The sequence below is a fragment of the Schistocerca nitens genome, chromosome 1, assembly GCF_023898315.1.
Source record: "Schistocerca nitens isolate TAMUIC-IGC-003100 chromosome 1, iqSchNite1.1, whole genome shotgun sequence".
Taxonomy (NCBI): Eukaryota; Metazoa; Arthropoda; class Insecta; order Orthoptera; family Acrididae; genus Schistocerca; species Schistocerca nitens.
Genome location: NC_064614.1, coordinates 1,012,550,511 through 1,012,568,978, shown reverse-complemented (window position 1 = coordinate 1,012,568,978; position 18,468 = coordinate 1,012,550,511). Strand labels below are relative to the sequence as shown.

Sequence of the window (18,468 nt, the reverse complement as noted above, 5' to 3'; positions counted from 1 at the left end):
TCAGTGAGAATGAAACAATTAATAATGTGTAATATCCTAGTGCAGAGCATGTGTTACAATGCATTAACAATGACATTGATGCCTACTGCATAATATTAGCAATAAGGGTTCTACATTCCAGCACACGTACCTAATAGCATCACAAATTGGAACTTATTCTACACCATGCTTGTTTTGATTTGTGACACCTATGTATCTTTGATTTTTCATCATTTCTCTTCCTGTTGTCTACCTCATTTAAATCTTATCCTACCTCCCTCTCTTCCATGTTTGCTTGTTTCTTGCCTTATATTCACAATTGTCTTGGTCCTCTGCAATTTTTCAAATGTTAGAGACTCTGTCTTTATTGTATTTTTAATTCTTGTAGCTTTTTATCTTTAACCCTAACTGCTTTCATTATTCACTGTCACCTTCTATCTTGATTGTCATAATTTGTATATACATTGGTGTATGGTATCTTCTTTTATCTCTTTCCTTCATTAGCTTCTTCACACATCAGACTTCTCTGGTTGCATTTGTTGCTGATGTCCTGTTGTTGATTTTCTTTATATAATCATTGAGTAATTGCTTTTCCTCTCGTGTTTCCATTGAAGCGGTCCTTTTTTCCCCCTCTCGTGCATGAAAGTTGCTTCATGACAAGTGGACTTCGTTCAGTTTGTATTTGTGGTTATATTTGGAGATTACTTACTTTGTAGATATTTTTGTAAGATTAATTGTATAGTAAGCCGACAATCTTGTCCTTGTATTACTTAGATATACCAAATGGTACGTGGCCATTGAAAAATTGCTGAGGGATGTAGGTTTAACTGAAAATGATTCAAGTGAGCTACTTAACAGCCCAGTAATACTTGCACATTTTGTATTATTTTCACTTTCCTATGCCTTTCCTATTGAGTAATGTATTTTTCTCAGATTTTATACTGATGTGTGTTATTTTTTGTCTTGACAGTTGTATCCAATTTTGCATTCTTATGGTGAATCGGAAAGTTTGACTTACTTGTCGTGGTACCCATGGTTTCCGTATTTAAGAAATAATGTCATATACACTCAAAGACTAACGCTTAATACATTTACTGTGTCATATATACTTTCTTCCTTGGACGCACAACACACTCCGTACATTTCTTTTTTACTATCTACCCTATGTGATCAAAAGAATCCGGACACCTGGCTGAAAATGACTTAAAAGCTCATGGTGCCCTCCATTGGTAATGCTGGATTTCAGTATGGTGTTGGCCCACCCTTAGCCTTGATGACAGCTTCTACTCTCACAGGTGTACGTTCAATCAGGTGCTGGAAGGTTTCTTGTGGAATGGCAGCCCATTCTTCATGGAGTGCTGCACTGAGGAAAGGTACCAGTGTCGGTCAGTGAGGCCTGGCATGAAGTTGGCGTTCCAAAACATCCCAAACGTGTTCTATAGGTTTCAGATCAGGACTTTGTGCAGGCCAGTCCATTACAGGGCTGTTATTGGCGTGTAACCACTCCGCCACAGGCCGTGCATTATGAACAGGTGCTTGACTGTGTTGAAAGATGCAATTGTCATCCACAAATTGCTCTTCAACAGTGGGAAGCAAGAAGGTGGTTAAAACATCAATGTAGGCCTGTGCTGTGATAGTGCCATGCAAAACAACAAGGGTTGCAAGCCCCCTCCATGAGAAACATGACCACACCTAACACCACCACCTCCAAATTTTACTGTTGGCACTAAACGCACTGGTAGATGACGTTCACCGGGCATTCGCCATACCCGCACCCTGTCATCAGATTGCCACATTGTGTACTGTGATTCATCACTCTACACAATGTTATTTCGCTGTTCAATCGTCCAATGTTTACGCTCCTTACACCAAGTGAGGCATAGTTTGGCATTTAATGGTGTGATGTGTGGCTTATGAACAGCCACTCGACCATGAAATCAAAGTTTTCTCACCTCCCGCCTAACTGTCATAGTACTTGCTCTGGATCTTGATGCAATTTGGAATTCCTGTGTGATGGTCTGGATAGATGTCTGCCTATTACACACTATGATCCTCGTCAACTATCGGCGGACCGAGCGGGGTGGCGCAGTGTTAGACACTGGACTCTCATTCGGGAGGACGACGGTTCAATCCTGCGTCCGGCCATCCTGATTTAGGTTTTCCGTGATTTCCCTAAATCGCTCCAGGCAAATGCCGGGATGGTTCCTTTCAAAGGGCACGGCCGACTTCCTTCCCCGTCCTTCCCTAATCCAATGAGACCGATGACCTCGCTGTCTGGTCTCCTTCCCCAAAACACCAACCAACCAACCATCGGCGGTCTCTGTCAGTCAGCAGACGAGGTCAGCCTGTACGCTTTTGTGCTGTACGTGTCCCTTCATGCTTCCATTTCACTATCACATTGGAAATAGTGAAACCAGGGATGTTTAGGAGTGTCGAAATCTTGCATACAGACATGTGACACAAGTGACACACAATCACCTGACCACATTTGAAGTTTGCGAGTTCCACGGAGTGCCCCATTCTGCTCTCTCATGATGTCTAATGACTACTGAGGTCGCTGATATGGAGTACATAGCAGTAGGTGGCAGCACAATGCATCTAATAGGAAAGACATACGTTTTTGGGGTGTCCGGAAGTGTATGTGGAAGTTAGGTGAAGGGAAAATTCAGGCATTATTGATAATTATAAATACATTTGCACTTTAATTTCAGCCATTCTTAACATATTCTCCTTATTTACTAACAAAAAAAAGGAAAGAAAATACGACATGCAAAAGAAAACAGAAGTATTAAAGAGATCAATGAGTAACTTAAAACAGGTTAGGGTAGATGCACATGAAGGTAGATGAGGTAAAGACTAAGTTACTTAATTAAAATTAGTAGTACCACTTCTTAAGACAGAAAAGGAGAAAATATCTGCCTGTTGCTGGAAGATGATTAGAAAGTCATTTCTATTTTTGTAGATGCGTTCCTGTCCCGGAATAATGAAATTTTTCATGTTTAGCTTTCTGTAAAAATAATGAAGGTCAAATTCCAGAGCAAGAAATAACAATATAAAAGTTGGCCCTCTTGGAAATCTTGAGAAAGAGTAATTTAAAAATGGTAGTTGTATAAGAAAGCCATTCAAAAAGAATGAGAAGTGGCCCACACTTTCCAGAAGCAGCAAATGCAAAAACTGAACAAGTGCCGCAGATGAGTGTTGAGCTTGGAGTGTAATCATCATGGTGTAAGAGAGGTAGTGTGGAAAGGATGGAAAGGAACGGACATGAAATGATAGTCGTAATAGAAAAAGTGACTCTAAAACAAATGATTAGACTGATATTGTCACAAACTAGTAAAAAGTAGAGATTTGTTTTCACCATGTATCAAGCTTAAGGGATGTTTCTGTACTATTATCTCTGTTGTGTGCATATGTGCAACTGATTCCCTTCTTCCATGCAACTACATACATCAGTCACCATTCAGTTAATTTTCATTATGTGCAGTGAGTGTGAACATCCAATGAATGTCTTACGCATGTATGAATAGACATCGTAGTCATTCTGTGAATAGCGTACTGAAAGCATTTATGACACACTGAAAGCTTTGGACCAGGGCAACCAGGCAGTTGCAGTGTTTCTTGATTTTCGAAAAGTATTTGAGTCAGTACCGCACCTACACATACTGTCAAAAGGACAATCATATTGGGGTATCGAGTGAGAACTTTTTGATAGGGAGGACACAGAATGTTATCATGGATGGAGAGTCATCATCAGATGTAGAAGCAACATCGGATGTGCCTCAGGGAAGTGTATTGGGACCCTTGCTGTTCGTGTTGTATATTAATAACCTTGTGCAGACAATATTAACAGTAAAACCAGGTTTTTTGCAGATCATGCAGTTATCTGTAATGGATTATTATTTGAGAGAAGCTGCATAAATATTCAGTCAGATCTTGATTTTCAAAGTCATGCAGAGATTGGCAACTTGCTCTAAAAATTCAGAAATGTTAAATTGTGCACTTCACAAAATGAACAAAACATAGTATCCGATGACTATAATATCCTTGAGCCACTGTTGGAATCGGCCAATTCATTATACCTGGGTATAACACTTGGTAAAGATATGAAATGGAATGATCACATAGGTTCAGTAGTTGGTAAAGCAGGTGGTAGAATGTAGTTTATTGACAGAATACTGGGAAATTGCAATCAGTCTACAAAAGAGATTGCTTACAAATCACTTGTGCATTCCATCCTAGAATATTGCTCAAGTGTATGAGATCCATAACAGATAGGACTAACAGGGAATATTGAATGTATATAGAGAAGGGCAGATGAATGGTCACAGATCTGTTTAATCCTTGGGAGAGTGTCACAGAGATACTGAAGGAACTGAACTGGAAGACTCTTTGAGACAGACATAATCTATCCTGAGAAAGTCTATTAACAAAGTTTCAAGAACTGGCTTTAAATGATTGCTTTAGGGATATACTACAACCCTCTCTGTATTGTTCACCTGGTGATTGTGAGAATAAGATTAGAATAATTACTGCACGCCCAGAGGCATTCAAACAAACAATCTTCTTGCACTCCATACGTGAATGAAACAGGAAGAAACCCTAATAACTAGCACAATGGGACATACACTCTGCCATGCAGCTCTTGGTGGTTTGCAGAATATAGATGTAGAAGTGGCTTGCTCTTTACCAGTGCAGATGATGAGTTGCTGAAGTGATGCAGTTTCAGAACAGTTGTACATTGGATAGATATTGTTTGTGGCGTTTGGACAGATAGTGGTGAGAGTAAGTTGAACTGTGACAGCACAAGATCTCTATTGGGCCAGGAAAGTGGGGTGTAGGAACTGGTGAGTCCTCAGAGATCTATGCCGGTGGAATAGGACTAGACCAAGGTAACACCAAAATTTGAGAAGCAGAGTTACAAGTATATTATGCCATTCACCATTGCCATTGGTATATTCGATCCTCATATCAGCCAATGAGAACAAATTACAGTCTGATTTATTGATTACAATTTTTTTTTCCGGTGAAAAGAGTGGAACTTAATAGATTCTCCATTTTCCTTGAGAACAGTTTTGATGTGCTTACCTATCTCTCAAAAATGTTTATCAACAGATAACTGGGTGAATAAATGGAGAATAAGATCAGATGTGTGTCAGATGTACATTGGCAGAGTGTGTGTTGGACACTTACACACATGAATAATTGATAAAGAGGGAATTAGCACTGGAAGTGGTAAAGCTTCTATTTGGAAGATAGTTACAAACCTGACTTTCTCTTGTATTTCTGTCATTCACAGTTATAAAAGTTGCTCGTACATTTTATGTATTTTGCTTTCACTCTTCTCTTCTTGAAAAGTAGTCTTTATTTCTCTGTAAACATAGTAATGAGTTCAGCTTTAGCATTACATTGTTATCTTTTCTGACTTTTCCTTATCCTACTAATCCATTCTGAGACTCCAAGATCTGTTTGATGTATTCGTGGGGTCTTATCCTATTTTTGTTGTTGCTCAATATGAGATTTTTCTGTTCATATAAATACATTTTTAATTTTATATTTACGGTTCAGTACAGTTATAGAGTTAAAACCTCAGCTTGTATGCAAGAAATTAAACAAATGAAAGCATACATATATACCCCATTCCTGACTTCTAAACTGTAATTATTTATAAATTTTATATTTAATGGCATGAGTATAAAACCTCAAAATTGTATGCCTCTATTTTTATATGCCAGAATACACAAATAAAGAAAAATATTTAATGTGATTTCATTTGGTAGTACATGTCTGCAAGCCAATTATACTACTTCAGAAAAACATTAATTATAGTAAAACTTATTAAGAAATTTCCTTATTATAATGTCAGCCTGCATATGTAGGTATTCCGCAATAATTAAAAAGATTCTCTGACAGAATATTCTGATTATACTACCTTTTCAGAAATTAAAAAGAACAATTCCATAGTATACTGTTACACAATAATTCCATAGAATAGTGATTCATCTGTACTGCAACATAAGCCCTTTTTCTCTGGCATTTCTAGTCATTAGTAAATTAATTATGGGTTACTTTATATTTGTTACCAAGCCACAGTGTTTCTAGTTGATGCAGTTACTTTAATTACACATTTACATTTCAAATATGACCTCATATAAGGAGTTCTTTATTATCTTTCAGCCCTTCAGAACAATAATAAGATATTGTTATATGTATTATCTTGCTTTCTGGCTTATTAAGCAGTTCACAATAGATGATCCAATTCAGTTTTATGGATTTCAGACCATCTTGCCTTTCTAAGTTAGAATTTCTTCCTTTTCATTTTTACTTTTATGGTTTTATTGCTTAAAATTCTGTTTCTAATCCATATTTGTCAGGGGGGATTTCATTTTTGTTATTTCTCTGTACTCATACTTCCACCTTTAAGCATCATTGCCCGATGCCGTTATACACAGTCATTTTGTAACGGTAATTTTGCAGACCTGTTTTATTTTGTTGCTGAGCCTTTAAACTGATCTTTAGCTTCTTTGAATGATTTCCAACAGACTGCCTACTGTACCCTTTTCTTTCTGTTTCCTCCACTGCCCATTCCTGTGCCTAGCCTCCCTTCCTATCCCCTCCATCCATGCCAACCTCCCTATTCCCTCCCTCCTTATTCCCTCACTCCCTGCCACCCTCCCTACCTCCCTTTCCCCATCCTCCCACTCCCTTCTTCCCTCCCACTCCCTTCTTCCCTCCCACTCCCTTCTTCCCTCCCACTCCCTTCTTCCCTCCCACTCCGTTCTTCCCTCCCACTCCGTTCTTCCCTCCCACTCCATTCTTCCCTCCCACTCCCTTCTTCCCTCCCACTCCGTTCTTCCCTCCCACTCCGTTCTTCCCTCCCACTCCCTTCTTCCCTCCCACTCCGTTCTTCCCTCCCACTCCCTTCTTCCCTCCCACTCCCTTCTTCCCTCCCACTCCCTTCTTCCCTCCCTACCTCCCTTCTTCCCTCCCTACCTCCCTTCTTCCCTCCCTACCTCCCTTCTTCCCTCCCTACCTCCCTTCTTCCCTCCCTACCTCCCTTTCCCCTTCCTCCCACTCCCTTCTTCCATCCCACTCCCTTCTTCCCTCCCTCTCCCTGGTTCGCTCCCTCCCTGCGCTCCCAATTGTCTCTCTCTCTCTCTCTCTCTCTCTCTCTCTCTCTCTCTCTCTCTCTTCTTCCCCTCTCTAGTGCCCCATCACCCCCTCCCTTGTCTCCTGGCCACCCGCCCTGTCTCCTGCCGCCCCCCCCCTCCCCGCCCTGCTTCCTGCTGCCCCTCTTTTATAAAACTGTGTTACTAGTTTGTCCATGTACATATCATTTTTTGTTTAAACTTTAAATTGTTGGGTTGGAAAAAATGGAGGTGTGCAGCTAATTGTAAAATACCAAGTTAATTGTGTACATGCTTATTTAAGGCGAATATGGAAGTAATGCATAGAGTATATGGGTAGAACACGAAAAGAGCTTCCATTTTGAATGAAACCTTTGAAGTAGATGCGAGGTTGAGTGGTAACAGAAGTACAAGTGATCTGCGACAATTGAGTGGGGCTCCATATTATACTGAGTACTGTTGAATGATATGCTGGGAGACAGTCAGTCAGGTTATGGAAGGTATCAACAGCAATGTGGAGCTATGCTGACTCCAGTAACATGCACAGCTGTGCTAGGGCTCTCGGAAGGTGTTCCATGATGCAAACAGCTGATTGAGGTGGTCTCGCAGATCCTCTGTTGGGTTCAAATCCTGGATGTTTGGTGGCCAGTGGAGTACCATAAACCCACCCTGGTGGTCTTTGAACCATTCGCATAAACTGCAGCTGGTAGGTACCATACTGAGGAAAAACAAACTGCATATAGGGGTGCATATGGTAACTAAAGATAGATACTTGTGTTGATCCATCGCACCTTCCAGAATGATGAGATAATCCAGGAAATGCCATGAAAACTTTCCCCAGAACATAACGATCCCACTTCCAGCCTGGACCCTTCCAACGATTGTTGCAGGATGTTTACTTTCAGACATTACACACCATACATGCCAATGGTCAATTGTCCGATGGAGCATAAAACATAATTCATCTGAAAAGGCTGCCATTCAGTAGATATCCAGTTGTGATATTTGCATGCAAATTCTAGTCTTAGACACTGGTGAACAGCAGTCAGCATAGGTGCATGAACCAGGCGTTTGCTGCAGAGGTCGATACGCAGTAATGTTCGCTGAATGCTCAGTGAGGATACACTGCTGGTAGCACCTTGATTCATGCGGGAAGTCAGTCGATCACCAGTTGCACATCTATTCACCTGTACACATCTCCAAAGCCTTCATTCACCCTGATCATGCGTGACCCATGGTGCACCACAGTTGCTTCAGTGCTGGTATTGGGCCAGCCGCGGAGGTCTAGCGGTTCTAGGCGCTCAGTCCGGAACCGCGCGACTGCTACGGTCGCAGGTTCGAATCCTGCCTCGGGCATGGATGTGTGTGATGTCCTTAGGTTAGTTAGGTTTAAGTAGTTCTAAGTTCTAGGGGACTGGTGACCACAGATGTTAAGTCCCATAGTGCTCAGAGCCATTTGAACCATTTGCTGGTATTGGATAGCGCCATTTTGCTGTGCACGGTATACTTTCACCGCGACAGTATGCGAACAGTTTACAAACTTAGCCATTTTGAAAATGTTTCAACCCGTGGCTTGAAAGCTAGTGAGCATTCTGTTTTGGAAGTCAGATAAATCACTCCATTTTCACATTATTTTGACAGGTGCATTGTTTTCTGCATCCGCAAACGGGTTTCATTTACCTTCCAGTGCTAGTACTGCCACCTGCCATGCGAGAGTGATTAATGTTCTTTGACATCGAACATTGGCGGTGATCATGATAATGCGATTGGATCATATCTAAGAAGAAGGTAAATCATTTCTCAAGATAGCCCCATAGAGTACATTTAGATAAACAGTAACAGAAAATTTTAAAAATGGCTTTATGACACAGCAAGCTGCTGTTTAAATTATTCTTTAATTGGTAACCAGTTTGGGTCAAGACGATTATCCAGCTCTGCTGTGCAGATTTTATCACAACAGAAAAAATTTGAATGAAAAGATGTTCCAGAATTGGTCTAAAAATATTAGCAATGCATACAGTTTGGCTTAACAGCAAAAGTTACATACAGGTACTGTGCTGCAGAACTTAAGGATGAGATAGATACAATAACATAAAATAGTAACTACTTGGTGAAAATGGATGAAAGTGTGGAAGCTTGTTGCCAGAGGTGTCCCAGTCTTTAACAGAAAATTTAACGTCACATTGCATGAGGTCTGTGTGACACTTAAGACCAAAAGGAGTGGTCCCACAACATAATGCAGTTGAAGGAATGGGGATGACTTCATGCAGGGAAGAATCATTGGGAAACTGGAAGGATGACAGAATTGTAGCACAGATTTATGAGTTTAGTATTGGTCACTACATTGTTTCATGATCATGGTGTTTTGAGCAACAGGCACTGCTGTCCAATGTAGAGGTGTCAGACCTGGCCACCTACAACAGCAGATGTCCATTGTATTGTGCAACAGACAAGAAGGGATACATATCAGACAGCAGGTGTAATTGCAACCACATTCAACAGGACTGCAAGACATGCAGTCTCGTGCTTTAGAGTGGCATGGCAACTACATCGAATGGTCACTTTGCCAGATGACTAGTATGTTGTGTTCTGTTGACACCTATATATTGGCAGCACTGTTTGTGCAGGTGTCAAAAGCATATGGATTGAACCAATGAAAAGTGGGGTCACGTGCTCTTCCCAGATGAGAGCAGATTCAGTTTGAGTTGTGAGAGGTGAGAACATGTAATACACACAGGAACATTGTCAAACATGATTGCTTTGGTGCTCCAAGTCTTATGATGTGGGTAGGCATAATGTTGCGAGGTTGTGCAGACCACCAAATCTTTAAACACGTTACACTTACCAGTCAACATTATTGTGACACTGTATTCTTTCCCATTGTGTGTCTTTTCAGAGGTGCATTCAGTTGTGGCTTCATTTTTATGGATGGCAATATGCAACCACATTGAACAGCCTGCCTGTTCCCATGACTTGAATCCCATTGAGCATGTGTGGGATGCATTGGGGAGGTTTTTTGCAGCATGTCCATGTGCACCAATGACCACAAAAACTCTTTACCATCCTTGTAGCAAGCATGGGGACACGTTGCAGAGCGTGTCCTGCTGTCCATCATGTTCAGACTCCCTATTATGAACCATGTCCTACTTGCATAAAAGTGTCAATTCTGTTTGTCTCCTTGGATATTTCTTTCCACTACCTTCTATATTGTACTGTAGCAGTTCTTCCAATGTATGGCCCAAGTGTCATCGAGCTATGGTACTTGGCAGTGACACATCATGCGAAAGTTACTTTTTGTTCTTACTTTTGGATACCATTGTACTTCAAAAACTAACTCATTGTCAAAAATATAATACACTGGTGTGCAAAAACTGGACAAAAGTAACTTTTGCATTATGTATCACTGCCAAGGTACACAGCTCAATGAAATTTGGACCATACAAAGAAAGAACTTAAACAGTATGGCACCGAAGGTAACTGAAAGAAATACATAAGGAGATGAACAAAAATGACACTTCTATTGAAAGACAGTAATTACTTTGAAGTCACTGTGACATTACAAAAATGTGAGGCGTGGTTCTTAATAGTGTGTGTCATCACTGAGGGCAGCGCATGCTCTGCATCATGCTCCCATTTTTCCCAGAAGCCTGGTAAGGAGTTCTTATGATAGGGTGTTCCATTGCTTCACCAGCATGGTTGACAACTACTGGATGGTTGTTAGTACATGTGGACATGTTTCAGTAGGAATCCCTGATACATCTCACACCTTCTTGATGGGATTGAAGTTCGGGAACCGGCAGGCAAGTCCAATTGCCAAATATCCTCTTGTTCCAAGATCTTTATACTTTTGTTGTTCGATGTGATTACATGTCATCATCCGTAAACATGAAGCCTGGGCCAAGTGCACCCCTTAAAATATCTACATGGAGAAGTAGTACAGTGTCACAGTAGCATTGAGAGATGAGTATACCATGTTCAAAGATTCAGAGGTCAGTACACTCATGCAAAATTATGCCTACCCACACCATAACACGTGGACAACCAAAATAATCATGTTAGACGATATTCCTGGGTGGTTGTTGTTGTTGTTGTTGTTGTTGTTGTGGTCTTCAGTCCTGAGACTGGTTTGATGCAGCTCTCCATGCTACCCTATCCTGTGCAACTTTCATCTACCAGTACCTACTGCAACCTACATCCTTCTGAATCTGCTTAGTGTATTCATCTCTTGGTCTCCCTCTAAGATTTTTACCCTCCATGCTGCTCTCCAATGCTAAATTTGTGATCCCTTGATGCCTCAGAACATGTCCTACCAACCGATCCCTTTTTCTTGTCAAGTTGTGCCACAAACTCCTCTTCTCACCAATTCTATTCAATACCTCCTCATTAGTTATGTGATCTACCCATCTAATCTTCAGCATTCTTCTGTAGCACCACATTTCGAAAGCTTCTATTCTATTCTCTTCTTGTCCAAACTAGTTATCTTCCATGTTTCACTTCCGTACATGGCTACGCTCCATACAAATACTTTCAGAAACGACTTCCTGACACTTAAATCTATACTCAATGTTAACAAATTTTTCTTCTTCAGAAACACTTTCCTTGCCATTGCCAGTCTACATTTTATATCTTCTCTACTTCGACCATCATCTGTTATTTTACTCCCTAAATAGCAAAACTCCTTTACTACTTTAAGTGTCTCATTTCCTAATCTAATCCCCTCAGCATCAACCGATTTAATTTGACTACATTCCATGATCCTTGTTTTGCTTTTGTTGATGTTCAGCTTATATCCTCCTTTCAAGACAATGTCCATTCCGTTCAACTGCTCTTCCAAGTCCTTTGCTGTCTCTGACAATTACAATGGCATCAGCAAACCTCAAAGTTTTTATTTCTTCTCCATGGATTTTAATTCCTACCCTGAAATTTTCTTTTGTTTCCTTTACTGCTTGCTCAATATACGGATTGAATAACATCGGGGAGAGACTACAAACCTGTCTCACTCCCTTCCCAACCGCTGCTTCCCTTTCATGTCCCTCGACTCTTATAACTGCCATCTGGTTTCTGTACAAATTGTAAATAGCCTTTCACTCCCTGTATTTTACCCCTGCCACCTTTAGAATTTGGAAGAGAGTATTCCAGTCAACGTTGTCAAAAGCTTTCTCTAAGTCTACAAATGCTAGAAACATAGGTTTCCCTTTTCTTAATCTTTCTTCTAAGATAAGTCGTAAGATCAGTATTGCCTCACGTGTTCCAGCATTTCTACGGAATCCAAACTGATCTTCCCCGATGTCGGCTTCTACCAGTTTTTCCATTCGTCTGTAAAGAATTCCAATTAGTATTTTGCAGCTGTGAATTATTAAACTGATAGTTCGGTAATTTTCACATTTGTCACATTTCTTAGGGATTGGGATTATTATGTTCTTCTTGAAGTCTGAGGGTACTTCGCCTGTCTCATACATCTTGCTCACCAGATGGTAGAGTTTTGTCAGGACTAGCTCTCCCAAGGCCGTCAGTAGTTCTAATGGAATGTTGTCTACTCCCGGGGCCTTGTTTCGGCTCAGGTCTTTCAGTGCTCTGTCAAACTCTTCACGCAGTATCATATCTCCCATTTCATCTTCATCTACATTCTCTTCCATTTCTATAATATTGAACTCAAGTACATCGCCCTTGTATAGACCCTCTATATACTCCTTCCACCTTTCTGCCTTCCCTTCTTTGCTTAGAACTGAGTTGCCATCTGAGCTCTTGATATTCATACAAGTGGTTCTCTTTTCTCCAAAGGTTTCTAATTTTCCTGTAGGCAGTATCTATCTTACCCCTAGCCTCTACATCCTTACATTTGTCCTCTAGCCATCCCTGCTTAGCCATTTTGCACTTCCTGTCGATCTCATTTTTGAGACGTTTGTATTCCTTTTTGCCTGCTGCATTTACTGCATTTTTATATTTTCTCCTTTCATCAATTAAATTCAATATTTCTTCTGTTACCCAAGGATTTCTACTAGCCCTCGTCTTTTTACCTACTTGATCCTCTGCTGCCTCCACTACTTCATCCCTCAGAGCTACCCATTCTTCTTCTACTGTACTTCTTTCCCCCACTGCTGTCAATTGTTCCCTTATGCTCTCCCTGAAACTCTGTACAACCTCTGGTTCTTTCAGTTTATCCAGGTCCCATCTCCTTAAATTCCCACCTTTTTGCAGTTTCTTCGATTTTAATCTGCAGTTCATAACCAATAGATTGTGGTCAGAGTCCACATCTGCCCCTGGAAATGTCTTACAATTTAAAACCTGGTTCCTAAATCTCTGTTTTACCAATATATAATCTTTCTGATAACTTTTAGTATCTCATGGATTCTTCCATGTATACAACCTTCTTTTGTGATTCTTGAACCAAGTGTTAGCTATGATTAAGTTATGCTCTGAGCAAAATTCTACCAGACGGCTTCCTCTTTCATTTCTTAGCCCCAATCCATATTCACCTACTATGTTTCCTTCTCTCCCTTTTCCTACACTCGAATTCCAGTCACCCATGACTATTAAATTTTCGTCTCCCTTCACTATCTGAATAATTTCTTTTATTTCATCGTACATTTCATCAATTTCTTCATCATCTGCAGAGCTAGTTGGCATATAAGCTTGTACTACTGTAGTAGGCGTGGGCTTCGTGTCTATCTTGGCCACAATAATGCGTTCACTATGCTGTTTGTAGTAGCTTACCCACACTCCTGTTTTTTTTTTTTTTTTTAATTCATTATTAAACCTACTCCTGCATTACCTCTATTTGATTTTGTATTTATAACCCTGTATTCACCTGACCAAAAGTCTTGTTCCTCCTCCCACCGAACTTCACTAATTCCCACTATATCTAACTTCAACCTATCCATTTCCCTTTTTAAATTTTCTAACCTACCTGCCCGATTAAGGGATTTGACATTCCACGCTCCGATCCGTAGAATGCCAGTTTTCTTTCTCCTGATAACGACGTCCTCTTGAGTAGTCCCTGCCCGGAGATCTGAATGGGGGACTATTTTACCTCCAGAATATTCTACCCAAGAGGACGCTATCATCATTTAACCATATAGTAAAGCTGCATGCCCTCGGGAAAAATTACGGCTGTAGTTTCCCCTTGCTTTCAGCTGTTCGCAGTACCAGCACAGCAAGGCAGTTTTGGTTATTGTTACAAGGCCAGATCAGTCAATCATCCAGCCTGTTGCCCCTGCAACTACTGAAAAGGCTGCTGCCCCTCTTCAGGAACCACACGTTTGTCTGGCCTCTCAACAGATACCCTCTGTTGTGGTTGCACCTACGGTACGGCCATCTGTATCGCTGAGGCACGCAAGCCTCCCCACCAACGGCAAAGTCAATGGTTCATGTGGGGGATTCCTGGGTGCGTTACGCATTTGCGTATCTTGCCATATGAGAGTATGTCCACAGTCATTACTCATATTGAATATGCTCTTTGAGAGGAGCAAGTGATTCCACTTCCCAGTTGTCCAGTCTGTATGCTCTTAGCCCCATCGTAAGCAGTGCCACTGATGTGTGGATGTGAATGGAACACAACCTACCGGTCATTAAGCAAGAATAAAAAGAGAAAAAATAAGTTTGTGTCCCTCTGGAGAGAGAGATTATATACCTTGCAGTCCTGTTAAATTTGATGTACGTTCCTCCTCACTCGTTGCACAGTGTAGTGGCAATCTGCTGCTGTAGTTCACCAGCTTCTCTCCTTTGGGCAGCAGTGCCTGTTGTTCGGAACACTCATCATGCATGTGAAACAGTACTGTGTAGAATACCAATTCATCAGCTACACTTATCACACTTTATCCGTTTTCCAGTTTTCTGAAGATTCATCACCATGTAAAGTTCCAAAAGATGTTGGCTCTGGGCCATGTTGTAATGAAGATTACCATCACAGTGCATCATAACTGCTTGCTAATTGACTTTTCCCATCCTTCAACTGTCATGTGTTGCAGGGCAGCTCCATTTGGCACTATAGTCATGCAGTGCGCAATTGGGAGACCTCTGGCAACATGCTCCAGTATTCAGGCAGTTCTCCCAAGTTGTTAATATGTAATGTTACTTTATCTATCTCCTCCTCAGTTTAACATGAGCAAAGTACTTATAAGTGATGCTTAGTCATGATGAGAGAGACAAATGGAGTACTGATTGTTGACAACCATATGAAGAACTGGCAAAATAAAATGGTAATGAATCATGAAAAACCATTTCTGCAAAACATCACTAACCTGCAAACAGTGTGGATATAGATGCAATCAATTGACCTTCATGATAAGCATTACCATTGTAACAAGATATCTCAAAAAATTATATGTATACATAATTCAGTGTGTTCTTTCAAAATGGAATTGGCTTCTTTAGCAACATTTATCAATATTATATTTGTGACACTGTGAAACAATGGAAAGTCCGATATGGAATAACAGTGATATGGAAAGGATAGACAATGACTCATCACTTAGAGGAGGCACTGAGTCACGGTCAGAGACAGTGAAGAAGAACACAAGACATATTTTCAGCTTCCAGATAAAGTTATTCTTCAGAGCACTCTCTCTCTCTCTCTCTCTCTCTCTCTCTCTCTCTCTCTCTCACACACACACACACACACACACACACACACACACACACACAGCAATATGTGCCTCCAGAAGATCAGGCTCAACTATGACTGCATATGATGTAAGCAGTAGTCTAGCTGGGGTGAGTAGTGGGGGTAAGGTGGCAGCATGTGCCAAGGAGGGGGAGGGATGGCAAGTTAGGGGTGGACATAGATAGTAGTGCTCCCTGTGAGAGGATGCAGGGATGTGGTGGGGACAGGGCAGGTCTGCTCGGTGCAGCAAATGGCTATGGGGGCAGGGGGTTAGAGATGAGGAAAGACCTTGTGATTGTGTTGATGGGATAGAAGGCATGTGTTTACTAGAGTTGGTATAGGGAAGGGATAGGCAGATGGAGAACAGGTATTAGTGAAGTTTAAGCCCAGGGAAGTTAAGGGAATAAAGTATATATTCTGGAGAGAGTTCGCAGCTGCACACGTTAGAAAAGCTGGTGTCGGTGGGAAGAATAAACATCTCACAGGCTGTGAAGTGGTCATTAAAGTGGAGCACATCATACTAGTTGACACGTCCAGCAACTGGGTGGTCCTTCTGTCTGTTTTGTAGTGGCAATTAGTGCCGACAGACAGCTTGTTAGTTGTCATGACCACGTACAATGCTGCACAATGGTTGCAGCTACGTTTGTAGCTCTCATAGCTGCTTTCATAGGTGGCCCTGCCTTTGATACCATAGGAGATGACAATAACAGGTCTGGAATAGGTACTAGTGGGTGGATGGATGGAACAGGTCTATAGCAGGGATATGAGCCATGAGGCAAGGAGTTGGAAGAAGGGGTGGATTAGGGATGGACTAGGATATTGCATAGGTTGAGTGGGTGACAGAATACCGCTGTGGGATTGATGGGGAGGATATGATGATAGTCAAAACCCTGGAGAGATAGTCAAAACCCTGGAGGAGAATGTGATTCAGTTGCTCAGTTCTGGGTGATACTGAGTCACGAGAGTATTTCTTTGTGGCTGGGCTGTGGGTATGTGAAGGTGGTAGGTGACTGGTGAGACAAGGCAGGGGGGGATATGTTTCTCAATGAGGTGAGTAGGGAAATTTTGGTTTGTGAATGCCTTGAAGAGATCATAGGCATATTTGTAAAGGGACTACTCATAGCTACAAATGCCACAATCCCAGGTGGCTAGACTGTATGGAAAGGATTCCTTGGTGTGGAATGGATGGCAGCTGGTTAAGTGGAGATATTATTGGTGATGGAAGCTTCCATCTGACAACCATGCCTCCATCCTTGCTACCCTCCATGTTTCCTTTCCCTGTTGCTTCATAACCTGGGTTGTGAGTGACTGAATCTACTTCCCTTCTTCCCTTTCTTTCCCCTCTCTCCTCCCTGATGAAGGAACATTTGTTCCGAAAACTAGGAACGTAAATTTTTGGTGTATCTATCGGCTGTACTGATATGAGGTAAGTACTGGCCAGCCCCTCTATCTCTTTGTTAATAAATGAATATTAACACTTATGGAATCCTGTTTAAAAAAAACTAGGTTGTTGTTTTATGGACATTAGTCCATGGTCCAGTGCGTATTTCTCTGCCTAATGTTTCAGCTTCTAATACTGGAGGCATCATCAGAGGCTGCAAAGTCCCAGATAGCATTTGAAAATTTAAACAAGCAAACTGTTTTATGTCACAACTGGATGATAGTCAGAGTGTGTGTTTCATCTCCGATGTTATTAAGTTACTGTGTTTGGAATTATTAAATAAACCTTTAATGTAACTTCATTAACTAGCTGTAGTATTTTCTCCATTCCCTCCCTCCTTTCTTTTTCAATATTTTTCAAAACTACTATTTCCAAAAGAATGATACATTATTGATTTTTGCACAGACGACATTCCAATCCAAACTTCAAAAGAGGACGGCAGTGTGAGTGGAACTCCAGAGTCTAAGAACTTGAGTGCAATAACAGAGGAGGGAGAGGGTGATGGAGAACGACTCACTCCACGTGCCAGTTCCCTGCGAACAAGGGACAAGAAACTCCCCAGCTTTCCTGGGCTAAAGAAGACAGCTCGTAGCAATGGTGTTGCTGCTTCAGATAAGAAACCAAAGCGCTCTGTCACTGCTGAGACAAACGGTCCTCTGCAGCCTCCTTCAGACAGCCCAGATTCTGGTGCAGGCAGCAGTGAGGGCACTACAGGAGGTGATGGCATGGTTACAGATGCAGGAAGTGGTAGTGTAAGTGGAAATGGATCTGTTGAGGTGGAGCATCTTTCAGCAACTCAAGTCAGTACTGTCTGAGAGGTAAGTAAAGTATCCTGGAGAGAAAGAGACTGAGGCAATAGATCAGTGATTCTACTCTCCATCTCACAACACAGCTGTATTAATGGCAATATGCTTTTGTTGTTTTAGCTAATTGATTATTCCATTTATATCCAAAGTATTTGAAATGCTGACTTAGTCATGGTCCTCTAGTGGTGTTGTGTGTCCTCAGTGCTCGGACTCCAACCACACTTTGACTTACTGTTAGTGTCACACACCTAATTCTAACAGAAGTCAACTGGGTTGCCTGCTACAAGCTCAATTGCAAACTTCTTCAGTGAAATGAATAAACTCAGTAAAACAAATTAGATTAAGTACCTGTGACGTTTGCCTGCTTTATTGTTCTTCGTTGGTAGTGCTGAGTGTCAATGTACTGTATTTTTATACTGGCTGAAAAATGGTGGGTGGAAGTTCAATACTGACTACTATAAATGATGTAGCCAACAGGTGAACAGTTGCGTTTTACAGTTCTTTATTCTCACTGTT

The 18,468-nt window shown here is 41.3% G+C and overlaps 1 protein-coding gene across 4 annotated transcripts in view; it reads left to right on the top strand.

Moving 5' to 3' along the window:
• The window catches only part of LOC126195817 (hyccin), a 182,590-nt gene that overhangs the window by 116,199 nt on the left and 47,923 nt on the right, over positions 1 to 18,468 (top strand). For all 4 annotated transcript variants that reach the window (XM_049934461.1, XM_049934467.1, XM_049934477.1 and 1 more), the window contains one exon: positions 17,552 to 17,964. In XM_049934461.1, coding sequence (XP_049790418.1) covers positions 17,552 to 17,961 — 410 coding nt within the window. In that variant the 3' untranslated portion in view covers positions 17,962 to 17,964. The remainder of the gene's footprint in view (positions 1 to 17,551; positions 17,965 to 18,468) is intronic.